Genomic DNA, 19,071 nt, shown 5'->3' on the forward strand with positions numbered 1-19,071 from the left:
GATAGGTGGGATATCTACTGCAAGATTCTACAGGACAGGGCTCACAGGGAAGTAAACAAGGCACTGCTGGTTGTCACCTACAACTCCCAGGTGCAATCTTTAAACTGTACCCTCAAGCAAAGTAATCCTAGGTTCGGTTCACCATAGTCACTCCCCAAAATATATGGTAAGTTCCCCTGACAAACACATTTGTGCCAAAGTTTGCAGCATCACTAATTTCATCCTCCCTAAGCATCTAGTAACAGATTTAGATTACCATACTTCAGCAACCGAGTTTCAAAGGGAAACGCAGGTGTGAGGTTGTGGAGTTGGAATTCATACATAGATTTGATGCTATCAAGTTTGGGCTCAATAAGAACTGGGGGAGTGGCTCGTTAATTAGAAAAGTAATTGCCCCTTTTTATTGGTTCATGTACTCCATTTATCTTTGCCAGTTTATCAGTCTGGTTGATTCATTTACTCTTTTGACTGGAACTTTCTCATATGTGTTCTGCAATGCAATGTAACATACCTGTTCTTTTATGCGTAACACATCATGCCACTGATTAATCAGGCTATGGCTTTGATTGCAACTGTTGGGTTAGAAAATTCCTGGGGACTTGAGGGTTGAGCCTGGGGAAGGGAAGGGAAATTTACAGGTTATGATGACATAAAGTACCCCCTCCAAAACAACCATTTTCTCCAGAGTCGTTTCTGCATGGTCCAAATATCCTGAGTTGAGCAAGGGAAATATCCCAGTTTGTTCAAGAAGTTTGTACGGTTCCCAGTCCTAAAGCAGGTTTGCCCTGCGATATTTCCCTTTTTCGGGATTTTCAAAAATCACCAATTTGGTGATTCATTAAAAAAATCCCAGGTTGAACCTGCTACTGTGCAAATCTCATGGGAACAGAACCAGTTTTTTTCCCCGTTCAGCCACTTATCTCCCCACCCTGACCGTTGCAGCCCTCCCCCCGATCTCCCCACCTAACGTCATGTCAGTTTTCAACTCTGCGGAGCTGCTGACTGTTGCAGCCTGCCCTTCCTGAAATGTTTCCCCAAGCATATTTTCTGCTCATGGTATCGACCGGGTGCCATTTTGCCTCGGTTGATCAGGAGTGGAGCCCCAAAATGTCCCCATTTTCTTTTCTATACATGTATCGGTTGCTCAGAGTGCATAGCTAGAGAGATGTGCAGTTTGGGCCGAATGTTAGTTGGCATATCACAGGTGTGGGGGGGGAGTCTCTCATTTTCCACAAAACTATGAGAATGGGAATGGGAATGTGATGTGATGCTGTGCCCCATTGTTTTTGGTTTTTTTGCTGCTGCTGCTGCTTGCCATGTTGAGGTCTGCAGATACCTTGTGTTCACAGCCTTCTATGTTTGATTCCTAGTATCTTTACCTTAGGGAGGATCTCAGGTAGCAAGATGAGAAGGTTCTCTGCATGGGCCCATGAAGAGCTACTGTCAGCCAGACAGTGCTGGTTCTACTAGTCAGAAAGTATAAGGCTGGTTCATATGTTGCAATATAGCAGAAATGCGGATATCTCTTTGGCGTTACTGAATATTCAGTGTTTATTTTTAATGTATACTCTGCTCAGGGTTGAGGTCTGTTATCTTATTTTCATATTGTCTCTAGACTTTGTGTCATTAGCTCTAAAAAGCAAGAACTGGTCAGCCTCAAGTCTGTAACAGTCTCTGAAAACTTCAAAGACTCCAGCAGCAGCTCTATAAAGACACAGAGACACATCTAAGTAGACATGAGTCACATGGACGGGGGCTTCTCTAATTCTTGCTTTTCTTCCATAGCTCCTTCTCAGGCACAGATCATCCATGCTGGACAGGCATGTGTTGTAAAGGAAGATAACATCAGTGAACGAGTGTACACTATTCGGGAGGGTGATACCCTTGTTCTGCAGTGTTTGGTTACAGGGCACCCACGGCCACAGGTAATCTTTCTGACCCATTCTGTCATTTATGGTCCCTTTACTTGTTATTTGTTATGTTGGCAAATGCTAGGCATACCACTGTTTACCAGAAAGGATGTTGTCCTCTGAATTATCGTTTAGTTCATAGAGCCCAGAAATGGTCAATGTCCTCATTAAGCTAAACAGTACACACTGTGCTGAATTATTTTCCATACTTACAAAATTTAAAACTGTTAGCATTCTATCAATAGAATACAGGGAGCCTGAATAGGGCAAATATTCCCCCTCACAGAAAAGTTGAGTCTCTTCAACTGATATTCTCTTTGGCTGCTTCAAGCATATTCATTTGAAGAATTTACTGTAGGTACTTGATTGAAATAAGTATGAATTAGCTCATTTTGCCAGATGGTCATCACAGTAGACATTGAGTTGCTGACATTTAGGGAGTCCCAAATTATAGGGGTGAGAGATGTTCTTAACATAGCTGGTGAAATGTGCAGACAAATCTCTTACCTTGGGAATACCACCTTTAAAAGCCCAGCAATGACTGACTGAATGACCCCAGAAGAGAATGTTATAATGTGAATTAGAGCCTCCAGGAAATAGAGTATATTAAAAAGGTGGAAAAGCCACAGCACTCCCTCCTGCTCTCTTCATATCCTTTTCCATAGGCCCACTACTCACACAAACTGACGTGGAGTGGCTGTCAGCATTTCTCCAAGGATTCACAGACAAGAAACTATTTAACATAGGATTTAGAGAGAGCAGTCCAGACCCCAAAGGTCACTTTTTGAGAGCTATTTGTCTAGCAAACACCCATTCCCCATTGCCTAATCAAACTATGAAGTATCCTCAAGATGGTGTTTTCCAGTTCCTTATTAATCTGAGTTAAATGTCCTCCCTGCACTCCTGTTGTCACAAAAATGACTATATATTATGACCTCTGTGCATTAGGACTTGTTCTAAAGGCCAGTTAATGGAGAGCGGCTGTCCCTTAACAAATTTGGTTCAGATTGTCTCCAAGGAGACATCCATAAGATCGCTCAATGATTACTTTCTTCTCCGAAGCCAAAGTGATTAAGGTATGGTAAAACTGGCAGACAGTTTCCCTTTCCTCCTGAACACATATAGAGAAGCTTTCTCAAAATCCTATATCATGCCTTTTTTACCTCAGTTTATTTAACCCAAATGTTTGTGCCTGACAGTGGCGTATTTCCCTGGGGACATGGGGTAACCATGTGAATGGGGTAACCTATGTCCCTGGGCGCAACTAATTTGGTCTATTGGGGGGTGCAAAATCGCCCCCCATGTGGCCAGATGCCTTCCTGCTGCTGGGGCTTGCCTTCGGCTCCTCTTCCCGCCCAGCAGCCGGGATGTGAGAGAAAATGGCACCCCAGCTGCTGGACTGGGAATAGGGGCTGCCCTCTGCTCCTCTTCCCACCTAGCAGCTAAGAAGTGAGAGAAGCTGGCACCCTGGCTGCTGGGCAGGGAAGAGGGGATTGCTCTTGACTCTTCTTCATGCCCAGCAGCTGGGACATGAGAGAAACTGGCACCCCAGCTTCTGGGCCAGGAAGAGGGGCTGGCCCCAGCTCTTACACGCAAGTCCTTTTTTTAAAGTAAGCGCCTACTTGCGAGTCAGGCTCCAGCCTTCTCTTCCCAGCCGGGGTGCAAGAGAAAGTTGCGCTGTGGCTGCTGGGCCAGGAAGAGGGGTACTCAAGAGTAAGCACCATGCAGGGGGCGCCTGGAGGTGGTTTTGCCTCTGGGCGCCATATGGCCCCCATACACCTCTGGTGCCTGATCATGATGAAAGTCAAACTGAGAAAACCAGAGCATAAATTTTAGAATTTACATTTATTCAAAGCATACACTTCAAGTAAAACTATTAAGGCTGTGATCATAAAAACTGAAGAAGCCAGCATGACATAGTAGTTAGAGTGATGGACTAGGTCCTGGGAAACCCAAATTTAAATCTCCAGTCTGCTGTGGAAGAGGCAACCATTTCTTTCCCCTACTCGGTGTGTCCCTGAGCCAATCACATACTCTTACCCTAAATGAGTTGTTGTGAGAATAAAATGGAGGAAGGCAGAATGTCATGGAAGGCAGAATGTCCCCATTGTCCCCATTGTGGAGAAAAGTAGAGTATAAATGAAGTATAAATGGAGTATAAATAAATATGAAACGGCCAAATTACAGATTACAGAGGCTAAACTAGATATTACAACTTTTAACAACTTGGGTTGTGGTTGCAAGAGATTTCCTGGAGCAGGTAAGTTAGAAGAAAACATGGAGAATCATGCAACTTGGATACCAGTTTGTTTACATCACCTGCATATGTAAATAAAGTGGTCACATGAGAATAATAGCTACACTGAATCAACATGCACATTCTTCTTAGAGTACAGCTATATACCGTATATACTCAAGTATAAGCTGACTTTTTCAGCACATTTTTATGCTGAAAAAGCCCCCCTTGGCTTATACTCGAGTACATATGGTAATTCCAAGATGGCGGCCGGAGCTGGGGCTGCTGTGGGAATCCGGTAAGCATGTTGCTGCTTCTAACTCAACAGAGAGCCATAAAAACAAGCTGTAAGGACAGCCTGCATAGCAATACAACTAGGTGTTTTGTGTGTGTGTGTGTGTGTGTGTGTGTGTGTGTGTGTGTGTGTGTGTGTGTGTGTGTGTGTGTGTGTGTGTGTGTGAAGAAACCGAGGCATTTCTCTCCTAAGGGTTATTGGTGCGTTGCATTCTAGATGAATACAATTCTTCATACAGTAGTTTACTGCCAAATACTGATGTTGCTGAACACAAAGACTTCCTTTGGAGCAAAGTTTAGGCTGGCATGGCTATGAATCCCAGAATTATTCTACATTTGGAGGAAAACAGTGGTTAATTTGTGTTCCTAGAGTGCTGGAAAGCTGCTCATTTCTAATGCAAACTCTGTTAAGCAACTCTATCTCATCTTGCTCCCAAATCTTTTGTTTTTAGCTGCTACTGGGTCAAGTTCGAAGGCTATACTCGAGTCAATAAGTTTCCCAGTTTTTTGTGGTAAAATTAGGTGCCTTGGCTTATATTTGGGTCACTTATACTCGAGTATATACGGTATACCTTCACGCCATAGAGATAGAGAACTTCAGAGAAAAAAAAGAGTTTTTGTCTATTGCACAAGAGCACAGATAAACCATAGGTGCAACAAAATAACACAAAGAATGGTCAGACAAGCATAAAGAACTTGTGCAGACATAACAAAAAGAAAATTATGTATCCAGCGGACATAATTCCCTGGTCTTTGTCCCCCTCAGTTTTGTTTTTGTGCCATCACTTATCTCCTTAGGTTTCTTTGGCACTTTGCAAGTTTTCACTCCAAACTAAAGTTTCCTGTACATATACCTACTAGTCATTTTATTCTCATTCTTTTATATACTTTTTTTTGCTACTTAGATGGTCAGTTTTAGTATAATCTCAACATTGGCTGGGCAGTTTTGAAATTACAGTAATATAGGTGAATAGGATTTCCAACTCTGGGTAAAAAACCTTTTGAAGATTTGGAGGCAGAGCCTGGAGAGAACAGAGTTTGGGGAGAGGAGGGACCTTAATGGGGTACCCATTTTCTCCATTGAAACTGATCTCTGTAGACTGGGAACATGCTGTAATTCCAGGAGATCTCCAGGCCCACTTGGTGGCTGGCAATTCCAGAATGGTCTGTGAGAGGCTCTGGAAGCCCTAGTTCTCTCTTTTTCTTTCACACGCAAAAAGATACACACAAACACACACTGTCCCTATTCTCTGTTTTTCTAAATCAAAGCTTCTTCTCTTAACCTTTGTTTAATCTTCTTTCTTCTCTCAGTTAGTTGTTAAAGCTCCAAAATGTGGTCAAACTAAATAAATGAGGCTAAAATGAAAAAGGCTGAGGGAAGATTAAAGAACTGACTGAAGCAACCATACAAAGAGAATGATTTCTGAAAGGCTTCAGCCTCCTAATGAGAGGTTAAAGGATAAATAAATCCTTATGGGCCACAATTAGCTCTGAATAATATGGAGACACTGGGCAGAGACCATCAAATCCTATTGTCTCATCTCCATGAAATACTATATGTACTCCACCTTAGCTGGTATAGGCCAATAGACAGGGAGAGATATGATTAAGGTTGATGCCTTGTGGTAGTAATAATGCTGTCTGCCTTATTATCAGCATACGAGTTAACCCTAGTCCAACTAGTGTAGCCAGGTCCTCCCGGCCTCTGGCAAGGGAGCACAGTGGGGTGGGAATCTTACCAGGCTTAAAAGGAGGCCTAGGCCTCAATGTTGGCTGTGTAGTTACGTTGAGAGAAACACTAATATGATAGAAGCTATTTTACCACAGAGTTTTGCCCAAATACCAGAGTGTCTCCCCTGTTATTGCCTGTGAGATGACATCCCTTCTGGAAGTGAGAGGGGATGTATGATATATAATTATAGACTGAGGCAGCAGCCCATATGCTCTCCCACTTTGAAAGGAGGCCTATCTCCTCCTGCCAGAGAGCCAGCGTGATATAGTGGTTAAGAGCAGGTGGACTTTAATCTGGAGAACCAGGTTTGATTCCCCACTCTTCCACATGAGCGTTGGAGTCTTATCTGGTGAACCAGATTTGTTTCTCCACTCCTACATTCCTGCTGGGTGACCTTGGGCTAGTGTAGTTTTTCAGAACTCTTTCGGCCTCACCTACCTCACAAGGGGAGGGCGGCTAATAAATCTAAAGTATGTATAAACAAACAAACAAGGTGTATCTTTTGGGGAGAGGAAGGGAAAGGAGTTTGTAAGCCCCTTTGAATCTCCTTACAGGAGATAGGCAGAGTATAAATCCAAACTCTTCTTTTTCTCTTCTCACCACTGCTCAGCTAAGTGGGAGGGGGAAAATAGTGAAGGAAATGGCAGGCAATCAGCATGATCCAGAAGTGACATTATTGTCAGACAACACTCTAGCATTCACTCAAAGCTCTAGGGTTAAACTGTACTTTGGGGGAATGCTATAGTGTTGCTCCGACACAATGATGTCACTAATGTATTGCACCAGATGTGGTGTCATCACCCCCCCACCCCCAGTTGAGTGTACTGCCATGGGCTGGCAAACCTACCTCTTTCATATGTTTTACTTTTTCATTTCTCTACCCCATTTGGGTCACAGGTTAATGTGGCAGCATAACTGCTGCCAGGAATCCAAAGCATACAAGTACGCACTACATGGTAGAGTTAACATTCCAGAATTCTCTGGAAATTACGGTTATCTCCATACAGAGAACACTTTTTCTGAAGAAATGTTTGATTAGGAGCGTGGACTCTATGATACATTATAGAGTTTAGTACAAATATAAGTCCTTGAGCTTGTGGGTTCTGTGGGGCAGAACTTGGAATGAATCTTACAAAAATTATTTAAAACATTGTCCGGGGATGGGTGTCTTATCTGTCCTGGACTGCAGCCATGGCCACCTCAGTGGTGTAGAGGCCCCTTCAACCCCCAACCTGGAGCTCCCTCCCCCACATGGTGACAACCTACCGAGAGGGGTGGGGAGGAGGAGGAGATGGATCTCACAGTCACCACTGAAGTGGACCATCCCACCCATGCCTGCCGCCACGAAGAAATGAACAAAACCCCACCGTTGCTCAGTCTCTCACACAAATGGGCAGAGCAGAGGAGCTCCATTTGGCACAGCCGTGATGGCCCTTCAGGCGTCCAGCGGACCACGGCCACAACATGAGAGCAGGCCCATCTTCTTGGTGGGGACACAGGCCACACCAAACCTTTTAACACGGACGCGAGCCAATCAGTTGGGCAGTGAGTCAGCAGGCTGGGAGAGCTTGATGGATGCCCCGTGGCCAAATGGGAGATTGGAAGGCAGGTATGGGGTGTTTGACAGATTAGGCTCTTATGGAGTTAATGTGCAATGGTGCAGTTAGCCAGAGCAAAACACCACAGTAACAGGCAGAGCACAACCTGATTGGCTGGGCTGTAATGCTTTAGCAGGTAGCCAATGATAGGGTGCACTGTCTGTCTGCTATAAAAGCAGGAAGAAGCCTATCAGTGTGATTTGGTGGGAATTGAGTATGCAGATTCAGGAATCAGACACAGATTGTATCAGCTCACAGTTCCTTCAGTCTGGAGATTGTGTCTAGTAGCAGTGAGGCCAGTGAGAGACAAGGACAGGAAGGCTAGGTGGCCAGATTCCTCTAATCTCAGACTGTCAGGGAGGAACAGTGTTTGTTATAGGCTAGATAGCCTGGATCTCTGGAATAGGGAAATTTCACGTGGGGGCTCTCCTATAGTCAGTGACCATTCCCTTTTGGTGATAAAGGGCAGGTGAACTAGGAGTGTGCTTGACTGCGGGTGGAAAGTTTTCCCTCAAGAGGCACCTGTGGGTGAATAAGTCTGTTCTGAAAACAGTGCTGTAACATCTGAGAAAGAAATAACTATTTGTGAAACCTAAAATGCTTTTGAAACCTCTCTGTTCCATCTGAGAAGCTAAACCACTGTAAATAAAATTAGTTTTGTTTTAAACTTTAACAAGTGCCGGTGTGTGACTGATTCACAGAAAGGGGTAGTGCCTGTATGACTGAAAATCCATCCCCCATAAACAGAGTTTCCCTTTGTTTTTCCTGAAGGCTCTGTTTTCTCCTCAGAGTGAGAAGGGGTATTGGTGCAGGGGGCAGAGAAGGAAAAGGGAGGGGAAACATTCCAGAAATTTGCCCAAGAATCTTTGTTCTGCATTGAGTTTTCTGCATTCCTGCCAATGGGGGTTGCAGGCGGGGGGGGGGGGGGCACATTTCTGAAGCCATAGTCTCAAAACTTTCAGGGTCTCATCAGGAGACTGCCCTAATGATACCCCCCGGGTTTGGTACAGTTTGATTCAGGGGGGGCAAAGTTATGGATCCTCAAAACTGTAGCCCCCATCTCCTATTAGCTCCCATTGGAAACAATGGGGGATTGGGGCACCCCTTTGAAGTCCATAACTTTGGACCCCCTGAACCAAATCTCACCAAATCTGGGTGGTATCATCAGTAGGGTCCCACAAAGATACTCTGAAATTTCGGTGCTGCTAGCCTAAAAACTGAGCCCACTGCAGGCCACAAACAGAAAACCACTAAAAATACCCAAATACGAACCCTGCATTTTTGATGCCCACCACAAGGTGGCACCCTGAGCAGCTGCCCACCTTGCCCAATGGGCATTATGCCCCTGGCAATAATCAAATGAGAAATAAAAGATACATTCAATGCTGTTGCTGAGATTCAAATTGAAACCTGTCTCTTTAAGCACTCCTATTTAGTTTCTTTTATTTCTTTAAGAATATTCTGGCAGAATTGTAGAAAGTAGCTCCAAACTGAAAACTGTAGAGAAGCATAAATAGTATTGCTCATGAAAGAAGGGTAAAACATTGGATTTGGTTTTTAAAGTATGGAGGTTCCAAGTGTTTTAAACAGGATATCTGTAAGGATTCCAAAGAGGACCATTGTGCAGCTGCAGAGTGGGTTAAGATCCTCCCGCTCCCATTGTTCCTTGCCTTGAAATGTCCCTCACACAGGTGCATGCAAAGTGCTGTATGAGGTGGTAGAGGGGAGAAAGAGTTAAGGTATCTTAGAAGCATTGAGAGAAGGTGATAAAGTGGTAGGGTTGTCAAATCTGGGTTGGAAATTTGGGAATGGAGCAAGGGGAAGGACATCAGCCAAGTGTAATGCCATAGAGTCCACCTTTGGAAACTGCTGTTTTCTCCAAGGGAACTGATCTATGTAGTCTGGAAATCAGTAAAAGATTCTGAAAAAACTTCAGAATCTAGAGCAGGGGTAGGGAACCTGCGGCTCTCCAGATGTTCAGGAACTACAATTCCCATCAGCCCCTACCAGCATGGCCAATTGGCCATGCTGACAGAGGCTGATGGGAATTGTAGTTCCTGAACATCTGGAGAGCCGCAGGTTCCCTACCCCTGATCTAGAGATTAGAAATCCTATAAAGTGGTGATATGGAAGATGGACCACTTGATGAAGCTCTGGGGATTGCATTTTCAGTAAATGCTGGCGTCTTTTCTTCAGGTTTTGCTTGCAGCTGTGGAGATTGCATTGTGTTCTATGCATACAAACTGAGAGCTCACCAGTTCCACATATTAAGAATGTCATAGGCACCATCTCCATCTTGTGTGACTGGAGTACTGTGTCATTTTTCCATGTGATACAACTTCCATTCATGGTTCTGGTTTATGTGAATGGAAGCTGTACCTGTATGGGAAATCCACAAAATATATAATTCAGCCAAGATTAGCAACTGTGCATGTTGGACACCAAATACACACAGCTGGTAGGTTTCTGGTTTGTGTGATGGAACAGAACATAATATTTGCAGAGGGCTTAGGAGAAAGGGAAATGTGCTGTGTCTTAAAGAGAAAAATAAGCAAACTGGATTTTTCAGGTCTTTTGGGTCATGAGCATCAAGTTCTGGATTTTGCAGTAGTGTAATGGAGATATTGCAAAGTAAACAGGTGGGACTATCTTTGTACAGTAGACTTGCAATGGCAGGGGTATAGAGAGTTATGAGACCATGTCTGCACCATAATTGAACATAATTTGGTGTTTGAATGGCAAAGCTGACATTTATTTAAAATCATGAGATTCTTAGCCATGAGAAAAAGGGAGAGAAAATACGTGAGAACATATTTTGTCCTTATGGCTACAGGAAATATGCTTGAAATATGAAGAAAGTGTCTGATAGAGATTTGAAAATTTGAAGGAGACATAGGAAATTTGAGCTGCACAGAGAAAGGGTTCTGCATTCAAGCAGCTGCTATTCTTTGGTGTCCTGCCACATATATTTTATGAATCCCAACTATCTTAGATGCCATCTCATTTTCTACCACAACCATTCGTTCCTGCACTTGGAAACAAATTTTGTGAGCAAAATACATCAAACAACATAACAGTCTGATATCACATATGTTTACTGAGAAAAAAATGCCAGTCTCTATGGAGCATTTAAACTTACTTAGCATTGCATTTGCAGCCTCAGTATCTTTCAGTACAGCAGGGTCAGCAACCTTTTGTAATTAAAAAGCTAGCCTCTGTCAAAGGGATTAACAAACAACCAGTATAAGAAACCCTGTTTGCATAAAGGAAAATATACTTAACATTACTGATAACTGATATGTTGATTAATTAGAGTGACACACGTGATGCCGCACAATAAGTAACATATATACACAGGAATGTTTTGTGGAACTGTTTTAGTTCACTGGCATAAATGTGTGCATGGTTTACCCTTGGTTTACAGGCAACTGTTCACTTCCATGTCCCTTTCTGTGAAATATCTCAAAGAAGCCCTTTAATCCTGTAAAAAAAAAATCCCTGCCATTCCTCTCACGTATTGCTTATTTTAACATCCCATATACACTTCCAACATAGCTTAACTTCAAAATTTAAATTTCTTTTTTAAGAGCCATGTTTGGTTCTGTGCTGAGCCACATTTGGATCTAGGTTGGAAAACCGTTCTATATATGTTTAATGCTTAGTATATTTTTGAGACTCCAAGCTTAGATAACATTCCAGTTAGTCAGACCTGTGTATTGTCCGGAGTCAATTAAGAAAGGTTTTTGGCTAGTGTTGTGGCTATTGAACATTAGTGTGTGGCTACCTTCCCAGCAGTGTTCTGTCATAAAGATCCATTCTGCCATCAGCTCCAGCAGCAGGAGAGCCAACTCTCTGGTTGGCCTGCCAGCGATTTTATTTCATCCTTTCCATGCTTGGTGCCTCTGAGTTTTCCCTGAACCCTCCAATTTTGCATCTCTCTTCCAACAGCCCCCTCCTCTTCCTGCCTGCCTGTGTTTATGCATCAGGGCGCAAAGGCAAATCTCTGCAAGGCAAAGGAATCTTGAGCAAATGCAGTGTGCACTGTTCCTTTCTCCACAATATTTCATACGTTTGCCTTTTTACAATCTTGATATTCACTTATGTGTTCCTTGAACAAATCACCTTGAATCTAGGTTTGAGAAAAACAAACAAGAATTCAGAAGACTGCCTTTCTTCACATACACACACAAGCAGACACACAGTCATAGAGCCATAATACACAAGGGGAGACAAAGGGAAGCTACAGGGTAGCAGCAATTTCTGCATCTCTTCCTTCTGAAGTTTAACAGATTAAATATTCCCAGTGTCCAGAAAGGCAGAGAGATGAAAAAGCACTGACTGAAGAGTGATGAAAGCTTTGTAGTTGTGAGCCTCTTTACCAGTCACTTCACACCCTCCGAGAATTGGAGCTGGAAAGCCCAATTAGCCTTGTGCTACCCCTATTTGGCTGATGCACAGTGTTTGTCTAAGGGGACCTATCACAGTTGCAAGATAGGGCAAAGTAGGTTAGCTGAGCACAACCTGGCAGGAGTTATTGCCCATGACAAACACTTTTGGGAACTCTGGAGAGCACTTCTGAATTTCTGGATGAAGGCCATGGCATGGCATGAACATATTTGGATCAGTTTTTTAAAAAAAAATCCATAAGCCAAAAAGTATCCTGCTTTGGCAGATTGTATGGGAAACCCCAGATGAGAATTCATAAGAGTTTACTGTCTCTGGCCAGAGCCCCAGGCCTATTCTAAGGCTGTTTGTGTCCTATAGCTGTGTTTTTTTTCTCTCTGTTCATCTGTCTTTCTCATTCCCCTTCTCTAGGTGAGGTGGACCAAAACTGCTGGCAGCGCCTCGGACAAATTCCAAGAGACATCGGTGTTTAATGAGACACTTCGGATTGAGAAGATCCAGAGGCTGCAGGGGGGCCGCTATTATTGTAAAGCAGAGAATGGGGTTGGGTCCCCCGCCATCAAGTCCATTCGAGTAGATGTGCAGTGTAAGTCATTTTTTGGCCAACCAAAGTTTCCCACAGTTCTACTGCGTGCCTATATCTGATTCCTTGGCCGGTGAAACTCTGCATTGACTTAGAGCCACCCTCATATCTCAGAGGCACAAGGGACATGCAGTCATTCCAGCACATTGCCCTTAAAATACTTATATTGGAATTCTAGTGCAAAAAAACACCCCTCATTAACGAAGGATAACACTGTTCACAAGGGGCTACAGATGGGAGCTCTCTGACATAAATGGCCCAGGCTAGCTAAGCAGGAAGACCATCGAGAAAGTCCAGGGTTGCTATGCAGAGGCAGGCAATGGCAAACCACATTTGTATATCACCCTAAAAACTCCATAGATTTGCCATAAGTCAGATGCAACTTCATGGTATTTTCTTCCATCATAGATGGAAGCCAGCATGGTATATCGAATTCAGTAGAAATGACTTAGGCATGGCAGATTTAATTGAGCGGTTCAAATCCCTGTCCAGCCGTGCAGCTCACTTGGCTAGGCTGCAGCAAATAACTGTTTATCTCCCCAACCTAGTTCACAGGGTTGTTGTAAAGATGAAATGAGATGGCTTCATATGTGCCATCCTGAACTCAAGCAGAAGGGGCAAATAATAAAGGCATATGGGACCACAGTAAGATTGCTACCTACCTCAGCATTTTACTCCAGACAGAAATAAGCCTTTCTTCACATTTCTGTAACTTCTCCTTTTCTTTGAATATCTCATATTTCAGACCTTTCAATATTATCCTAAACAGGGTTTTACCCTTCCTAAGTCTATTCACTTAGATGGTGTTGGAATTCTGTTTAGAATAGTACTGATAACCACTCAGGCTAGAATTGTTTCACATTAATCTTTTTATATGGTGAATTCACCTCAGGTTGAATCTTGGGAGATGAAAATAGTCTCACCTGGTCATGCATGTGATAATGCTTGATCGAATTGCTCCCACTGGAGCTTATTATGTCTTCAGAACATACATACTTAATTAACACCCCCCCCCCAACAAAAAAAAATTCTGCTTCAACCCAAATAATAATTGTTTTCAGATAGATCTGAGCCTGATTCAGTCTGCCAGATCTGATCACAAGCATACCCTGGCTCGAGTGCTTAGAGTGCAAACCAGCTGTCTTTTTGTGGTAAATTTATGAGCTTCTCTAGGAACTTCTTTATCCTCCTGTCACTTGTTTAACCTATGTCTCTCCTACCTTCTATACTATAGCCTTGAAAGCTTAAGTTGGGAGTGTGGAAGAGTTCAAAAGATCTCCCTCAAAAGGGAATTTATTTTTGTGGGGTACCCTTTGCTTCTAGGATACAGTTTGGATCTAAGCTGATGCAGAGACCTGCTGTTCTTTATGGATCTCTGACCTTTAGAGCTATGGGGTCAATTGGGTGGCCAGGGGCTTTCCAATACTAACATCTACTCTGCAGATGGACTTGGTAACATGTTTTCTCCTTTCCGTTAATTGTATTTCCCCATATTGGAGAAGAGCCTGTATATTATTATCCTTTGTTAGATTTAAGAATGAGAGGGCAGGAAAGAACGAGGTTAGCCTTTGGGGTCTTTAACTGCACAAACCATTGAGTGACATTATGACTTTTCCCTCTGTCCTTAATATGTAACAAGGTAAATATCCACCCACACTCACTGCTGATTTTAGCTTTTATGTTATTAGTGACCAGAGACAATGCTCACAGAGGATGCCCTCTAGAACATATGGGCTTTTTATGCATGCCATGCTTACCCCAAGGCAGTTTGTTCTGCCATGGGGTCTCCCCACATTTCTGTGTTTATACAGGAGGAGACCCCAGTAATTTCTCTGAGCTGAGCCACCATTTTGCCTACTCCTGCTTCTGTGTTGCTCCCAGGCTGGCTAGTTGAATGCTTTGCTTCACTTTCCCTGCACAGGCAGGGAAGAAAATCATATTTCCCCCACTTTCAATAACCAGTTGAAATATCAGATCTGCGGTGTGGTGAATTTGGGGAGGGGGGGGGGACCTGTGTGAAACATTAAATATGCCCAAAGGGAATGTATGCTCACCACAGGGCAGACCAAAAGTGCATAATAGGCCATAATGTCATGTAATACAGATAACATGGGGATCTCCTTTTGACACAGTTGTTTAAAAAAGGACTCTCAAAGTAACTCATAGTGACTGAATTCATTGTGAGATGTTGGACATTATCTGTTTGGCCCAGGCCATGGATTCCTGATATGGCTTCTCTGAAGCCATGAGGATGGTGCCAACTGTGAACATGGATTCATTGTTTGCCTACAATGTACTTTTCCAAATAAAAGTAAACCCAAGAGCTAAAAATTGGTAGAAGGCTGAATTCCAAAGCAACTCAGCTTATGTTAGAGTACAGGTCATGTGTTGCCATTCCCCCCCCCCCCATCTGTTTTCAGAGATTGTCATAAATCCCCGAAGAAGAAAGCAAGCAGTGGGCTGCTGTGTTTCAATTGCTGCCAGCAAGGCAGGTGTGCTGGGGATCTATGAAGCTGCTGTCAGTAGCAACAAGTCCTCGGATATCAGCATTAGGTAATCAGGGAAGCTGCTGCTTGGAGCCCTTCTATGTTTGCAGGTAGAAAGAAAGAAGCCAGATGGGAGAAAGGGACATTTAAAAGTTATATTGGTATTGAAACACAGTTGCATTAGCTGGCAAGTCCCCAACCACGTGCTGAATTCATCTGTGATGTAATTTAATTGTTGTAGGGATATGAATCTCTTGTAAGAGATAGGTTTTTTTAAAAAAACCTACAGCAGAGGACACATTTCAGAAACACCTTAATTTGTAATGCTTATTATACTGAAAGAATTTTCCAAATCTAACTTCTTTCCGAGTGTTGGATCATTTACCCACTCATGTTAATTAGTGGTCAGTGAAGTGCCCACATACTGAAAGGGTATCTAAAGTGAGTTGCACAATGGCTGCTGCTACATGATCATAAGAGAATAGCACAATTTTTGGTGACTTAGGGCATACCAGAAGCTTTGAGAAAATCAGCAGTTCAGCTGAAAAATGGATGGTGTAGCTGCAGTAAGGGTTCCAAAGGTACAGGGTGCAGGCATTTTTAGTACTCATGGGCCTAACTTTAGCACAGATTCAGATTTCAGTTCCTCCATTGGATGCACACCTTAAAGTGGTGAGGGGCTATATGCATCAGCAAAGCCTGGGACAATACCATAAGTGTATTGTTTAGCCTCTGTCCTGTGGCTAAACTCCTAGCAGAGTCACTCAAGGTGGAATGGTTGCAGCTGAGACACCAGACTAAGATGCATCCACCCCCTTCAGGGATCAATGGCCACATTAGCATAAGAGAACAGACAGTTCCAGTGGTGATGGTGTCTGGGGAATCCTTGAAGGTAGTTACTGGGCAGCAGTAGTTGTAGAAGTTGACCCTGATGGAGGATCTTTTATAGATGATGGCAGTGTCACTACAGCTAAACCTGGTTAGTATTGGGCAGAAGAAGGCAATGGTAAACCACTTCTGACCAACTCTTATGTCAGAAAACCTATGAGGAGACAATCCAAATGAAAAAAAGATACAGTGCTGGAAGATGGTACTCCCAGGTCAGATGGCACGCAATCAGCTACTGAGGAAGAACAGAGGACAAGTGCAAGAATCACTACTTTTAATGACACAAATGGACTAAAGTCAAAAGGATGTTCAGTTGTTGACGTGAATGGATGCAAAAGGAAAGTCCAAAGCTGTTTGATGGATATAATAAGAATATGGAACATGATAAGTATAAATCAAGATAAAACAAGACTCACTGGAAAAGACAATAATACTAGGAAAAATTGAAGGCCCATCATGAGATGAATTGACTGTATAAAAGAAGCAACAACAACAACAAGTCTTTATTGCCATACAGTATAAAAGAAGCAACAGTCTTCAGTTTGCAAGAACTGGACATAACTGTTAACAATAGAATGTTTTGGAGGACATTGATTCATAGAGACACCATTATTAAAAAGTGACTGAGTGGCATTTAATACAGAGAGAGACATTTAAACTAGCCTCTTCTGTTGCTCCTTAGATCTAGAAGCAGAACTTCTCCAAAGTTTGGGAGGAGGGGGTACATACATGCTATTTTAAGTACTGGAGAAGAATTCTCATATTTTGAACTTGACTTGTGACCCAACTGCCAAAAAAGTTTACCCACTACTGAGACAGAGACAAGCATAGTTATCAAAGTTAGGGTATGTATAATTTGACATCTCCCACTAAGGGTGTGCATCATTGTTATGGGATTCTGCTTTAAATGAATTTTTTTTTAAAGAATACTGAACCTCCATGTCAGCTTTTTTGGATTTTTCAAAAATTTGAACCTGACAAATTCCAGGCCACAGAGCTGAAAGCACAGATTGACTGAGTCTTCCTTGCCTCCTCTGAAGCCCACATTTTGGCTTTTTTTCAGCTTTGGCTATTCAGTTCATCTAGGTAGCTGGTTTTCATTTTTGGGCCAAAATAAACCTGAAAAGGCCAAAATGACTTTTTCGGGGGGGAAGGTTTCAGCTCAGCCATATTTGGATGCATAGCCCTATTACGCACTAGTTTCTTTTTTACCAGAAAAAGAATGGTGAAATGTGAACCCACGTGCAACACACAAGTAATTCCTCCTTAATATGTTATAAGGTTAGATCTGCTAAAGGATGGTCCTTGTAGGGAGAAGATGATGAAAGTTAGCTGGAGAGAGCAGAACCTGCAAACAACGAGAACTGATTATGTGAAATCTGGGACTGAACAAGGACTTCCTTGGGCTTCCAGCATCTCCCCGCAGACCAGCTGGAAAGCAGGGGAATCCAGAAACAATGCTTGAGTTGGACTTTCATATCTTCAGATCTCCAGGAGTAAGGATGATTTAGTTTTCTCACAAACTTCGTTGTGGAGATGGAGATGACTTAAATCCCACAAGATTACTCAGGCTGAGTGTCATGAGTTTGTGCAGTGGGCAGAATTGCCAGTGGTAAGAAGCAAGCAGAAAACGGGGTGATATCATGGCAGCTGCTTTCTCAGCAGACAACACCAATAACAGGTGAGAGTGGCCCACTGGACTAGAAATATACAAATCTGTAAATTCAGGTTCAGTTTTCACATTTATTTTTGGTCTGTTAAAGCAACTACAACTGCACTTTTCTCTGCCATCTTGGCACGGAGAGCTCCCCCCCACCCCACCCCCCGAATCCTCCTCAGTATGTGAGAGATTGTAGTTACAAGACCTGGAATCTTATAGAAAACTAAAATTCTCCAGATGGTGGAACACACAAAATCTCACCATGCTCTCTCTGTGTGTATGCGCTGGGAATAAAAAGTTGCCAGGCAAAAGTCACCTTCTGCCTGCTATATCATGCCAGAAAAAAAAGCCAAAGAAGTGGGCTGTAGTTAATTGAGATTTGCATCAGGTGAGTGCTATTGTAGCCTAGCATGCATGTCATCTCAAAAGCCCAGCAATGCAATTTCAGCCGTTTCATTGTTGCTGGTGATTTCAGAAAGTGGAGCAAGGAAGAGGGCAGGCCTGAAACCCATCCAACTAGGAAGTACTGTAATGAAGCAAAGCAAAATGCAATGGTAGTTCTGGAAGAGAAATAATGTTGAGTCCAATGGGAAGCATCTTTCCCCTTAAATGGCAAATGTGATCACAAAGGACCAGAAAAAAATAATGGAAAGTTTAGGTACCCCACTAAGGCCTCATTCTCCCATTATTATAAACAAAAATCCCTCTGCACATTGTAGAGAATGTGTAATATGGAACCTTAACATTTCATGGAGATTTAATCGTCCTTCCAAATAAGTTTGCAGCCCCAGTCTTTAATCATTGCAGGTTCTCAGAAACAAAGATCCATAGGGGGAAGGGAGAATCTTGGCACTTAGAAACAGAAGAAGGTGGCATTAAAAGCTTAAACTGGAGGGATTATCAGACAGATCTCCTACCAAAACATTCAGGATGGACCTTTTATCTTGGTCTGCATCTCTTTGTGTTCTTTCTCTCTCCTTGTCTCTGTCACCACCCAGCCAACAGCTCAGCTTTTGAGCTTCAGACCTCATGTTATCAGCCTAACGAATCTCAGCTTCCATTACGAAGGCTGTCTCTTCAAAACACGCGCCTCATTAAAATATGCAAATAGCCTGGTCCAGGCATACGTCTCAGTGGGAAACGTCTGCTTTAGCAGAAAGTAATTTCTTCTCTTGAAATCAGACTTCGAGACTGAGATATTTGTGGATCAATATTTTACATTTCTCATGGAACAGAAGAGCTTGTTGGAAGAGAAAGAGAAATTGGGACAGGAACACAGA

At 42.9% G+C, this 19,071-nt stretch overlaps 1 protein-coding gene across 6 annotated transcripts in view; it reads left to right on the forward strand.

The window, feature by feature from the left end:
• Positions 1–19,071, forward strand: part of MDGA1 (MAM domain containing glycosylphosphatidylinositol anchor 1) — a 380,713-nt gene that overhangs the window by 117,165 nt on the left and 244,477 nt on the right. For all 6 annotated transcript variants that reach the window (XR_007246342.1, XR_007246345.1, XM_048518953.1 and 3 more), the window contains exons 2-3: positions 1,786–1,925; positions 12,586–12,760. Coding sequence is in view for 4 of the 6 variants with exons in the window: in XM_048518953.1 (XP_048374910.1) it covers positions 1,786–1,925; positions 12,586–12,760 (315 nt within the window). In the remaining 2 variants the exon portion in view is untranslated. The remainder of the gene's footprint in view (positions 1–1,785; positions 1,926–12,585; positions 12,761–19,071) is intronic.

This window comes from Sphaerodactylus townsendi, linkage group LG01 (assembly GCF_021028975.2).
Source record: "Sphaerodactylus townsendi isolate TG3544 linkage group LG01, MPM_Stown_v2.3, whole genome shotgun sequence".
Taxonomy (NCBI): domain Eukaryota; kingdom Metazoa; phylum Chordata; class Lepidosauria; order Squamata; family Sphaerodactylidae; genus Sphaerodactylus; species Sphaerodactylus townsendi.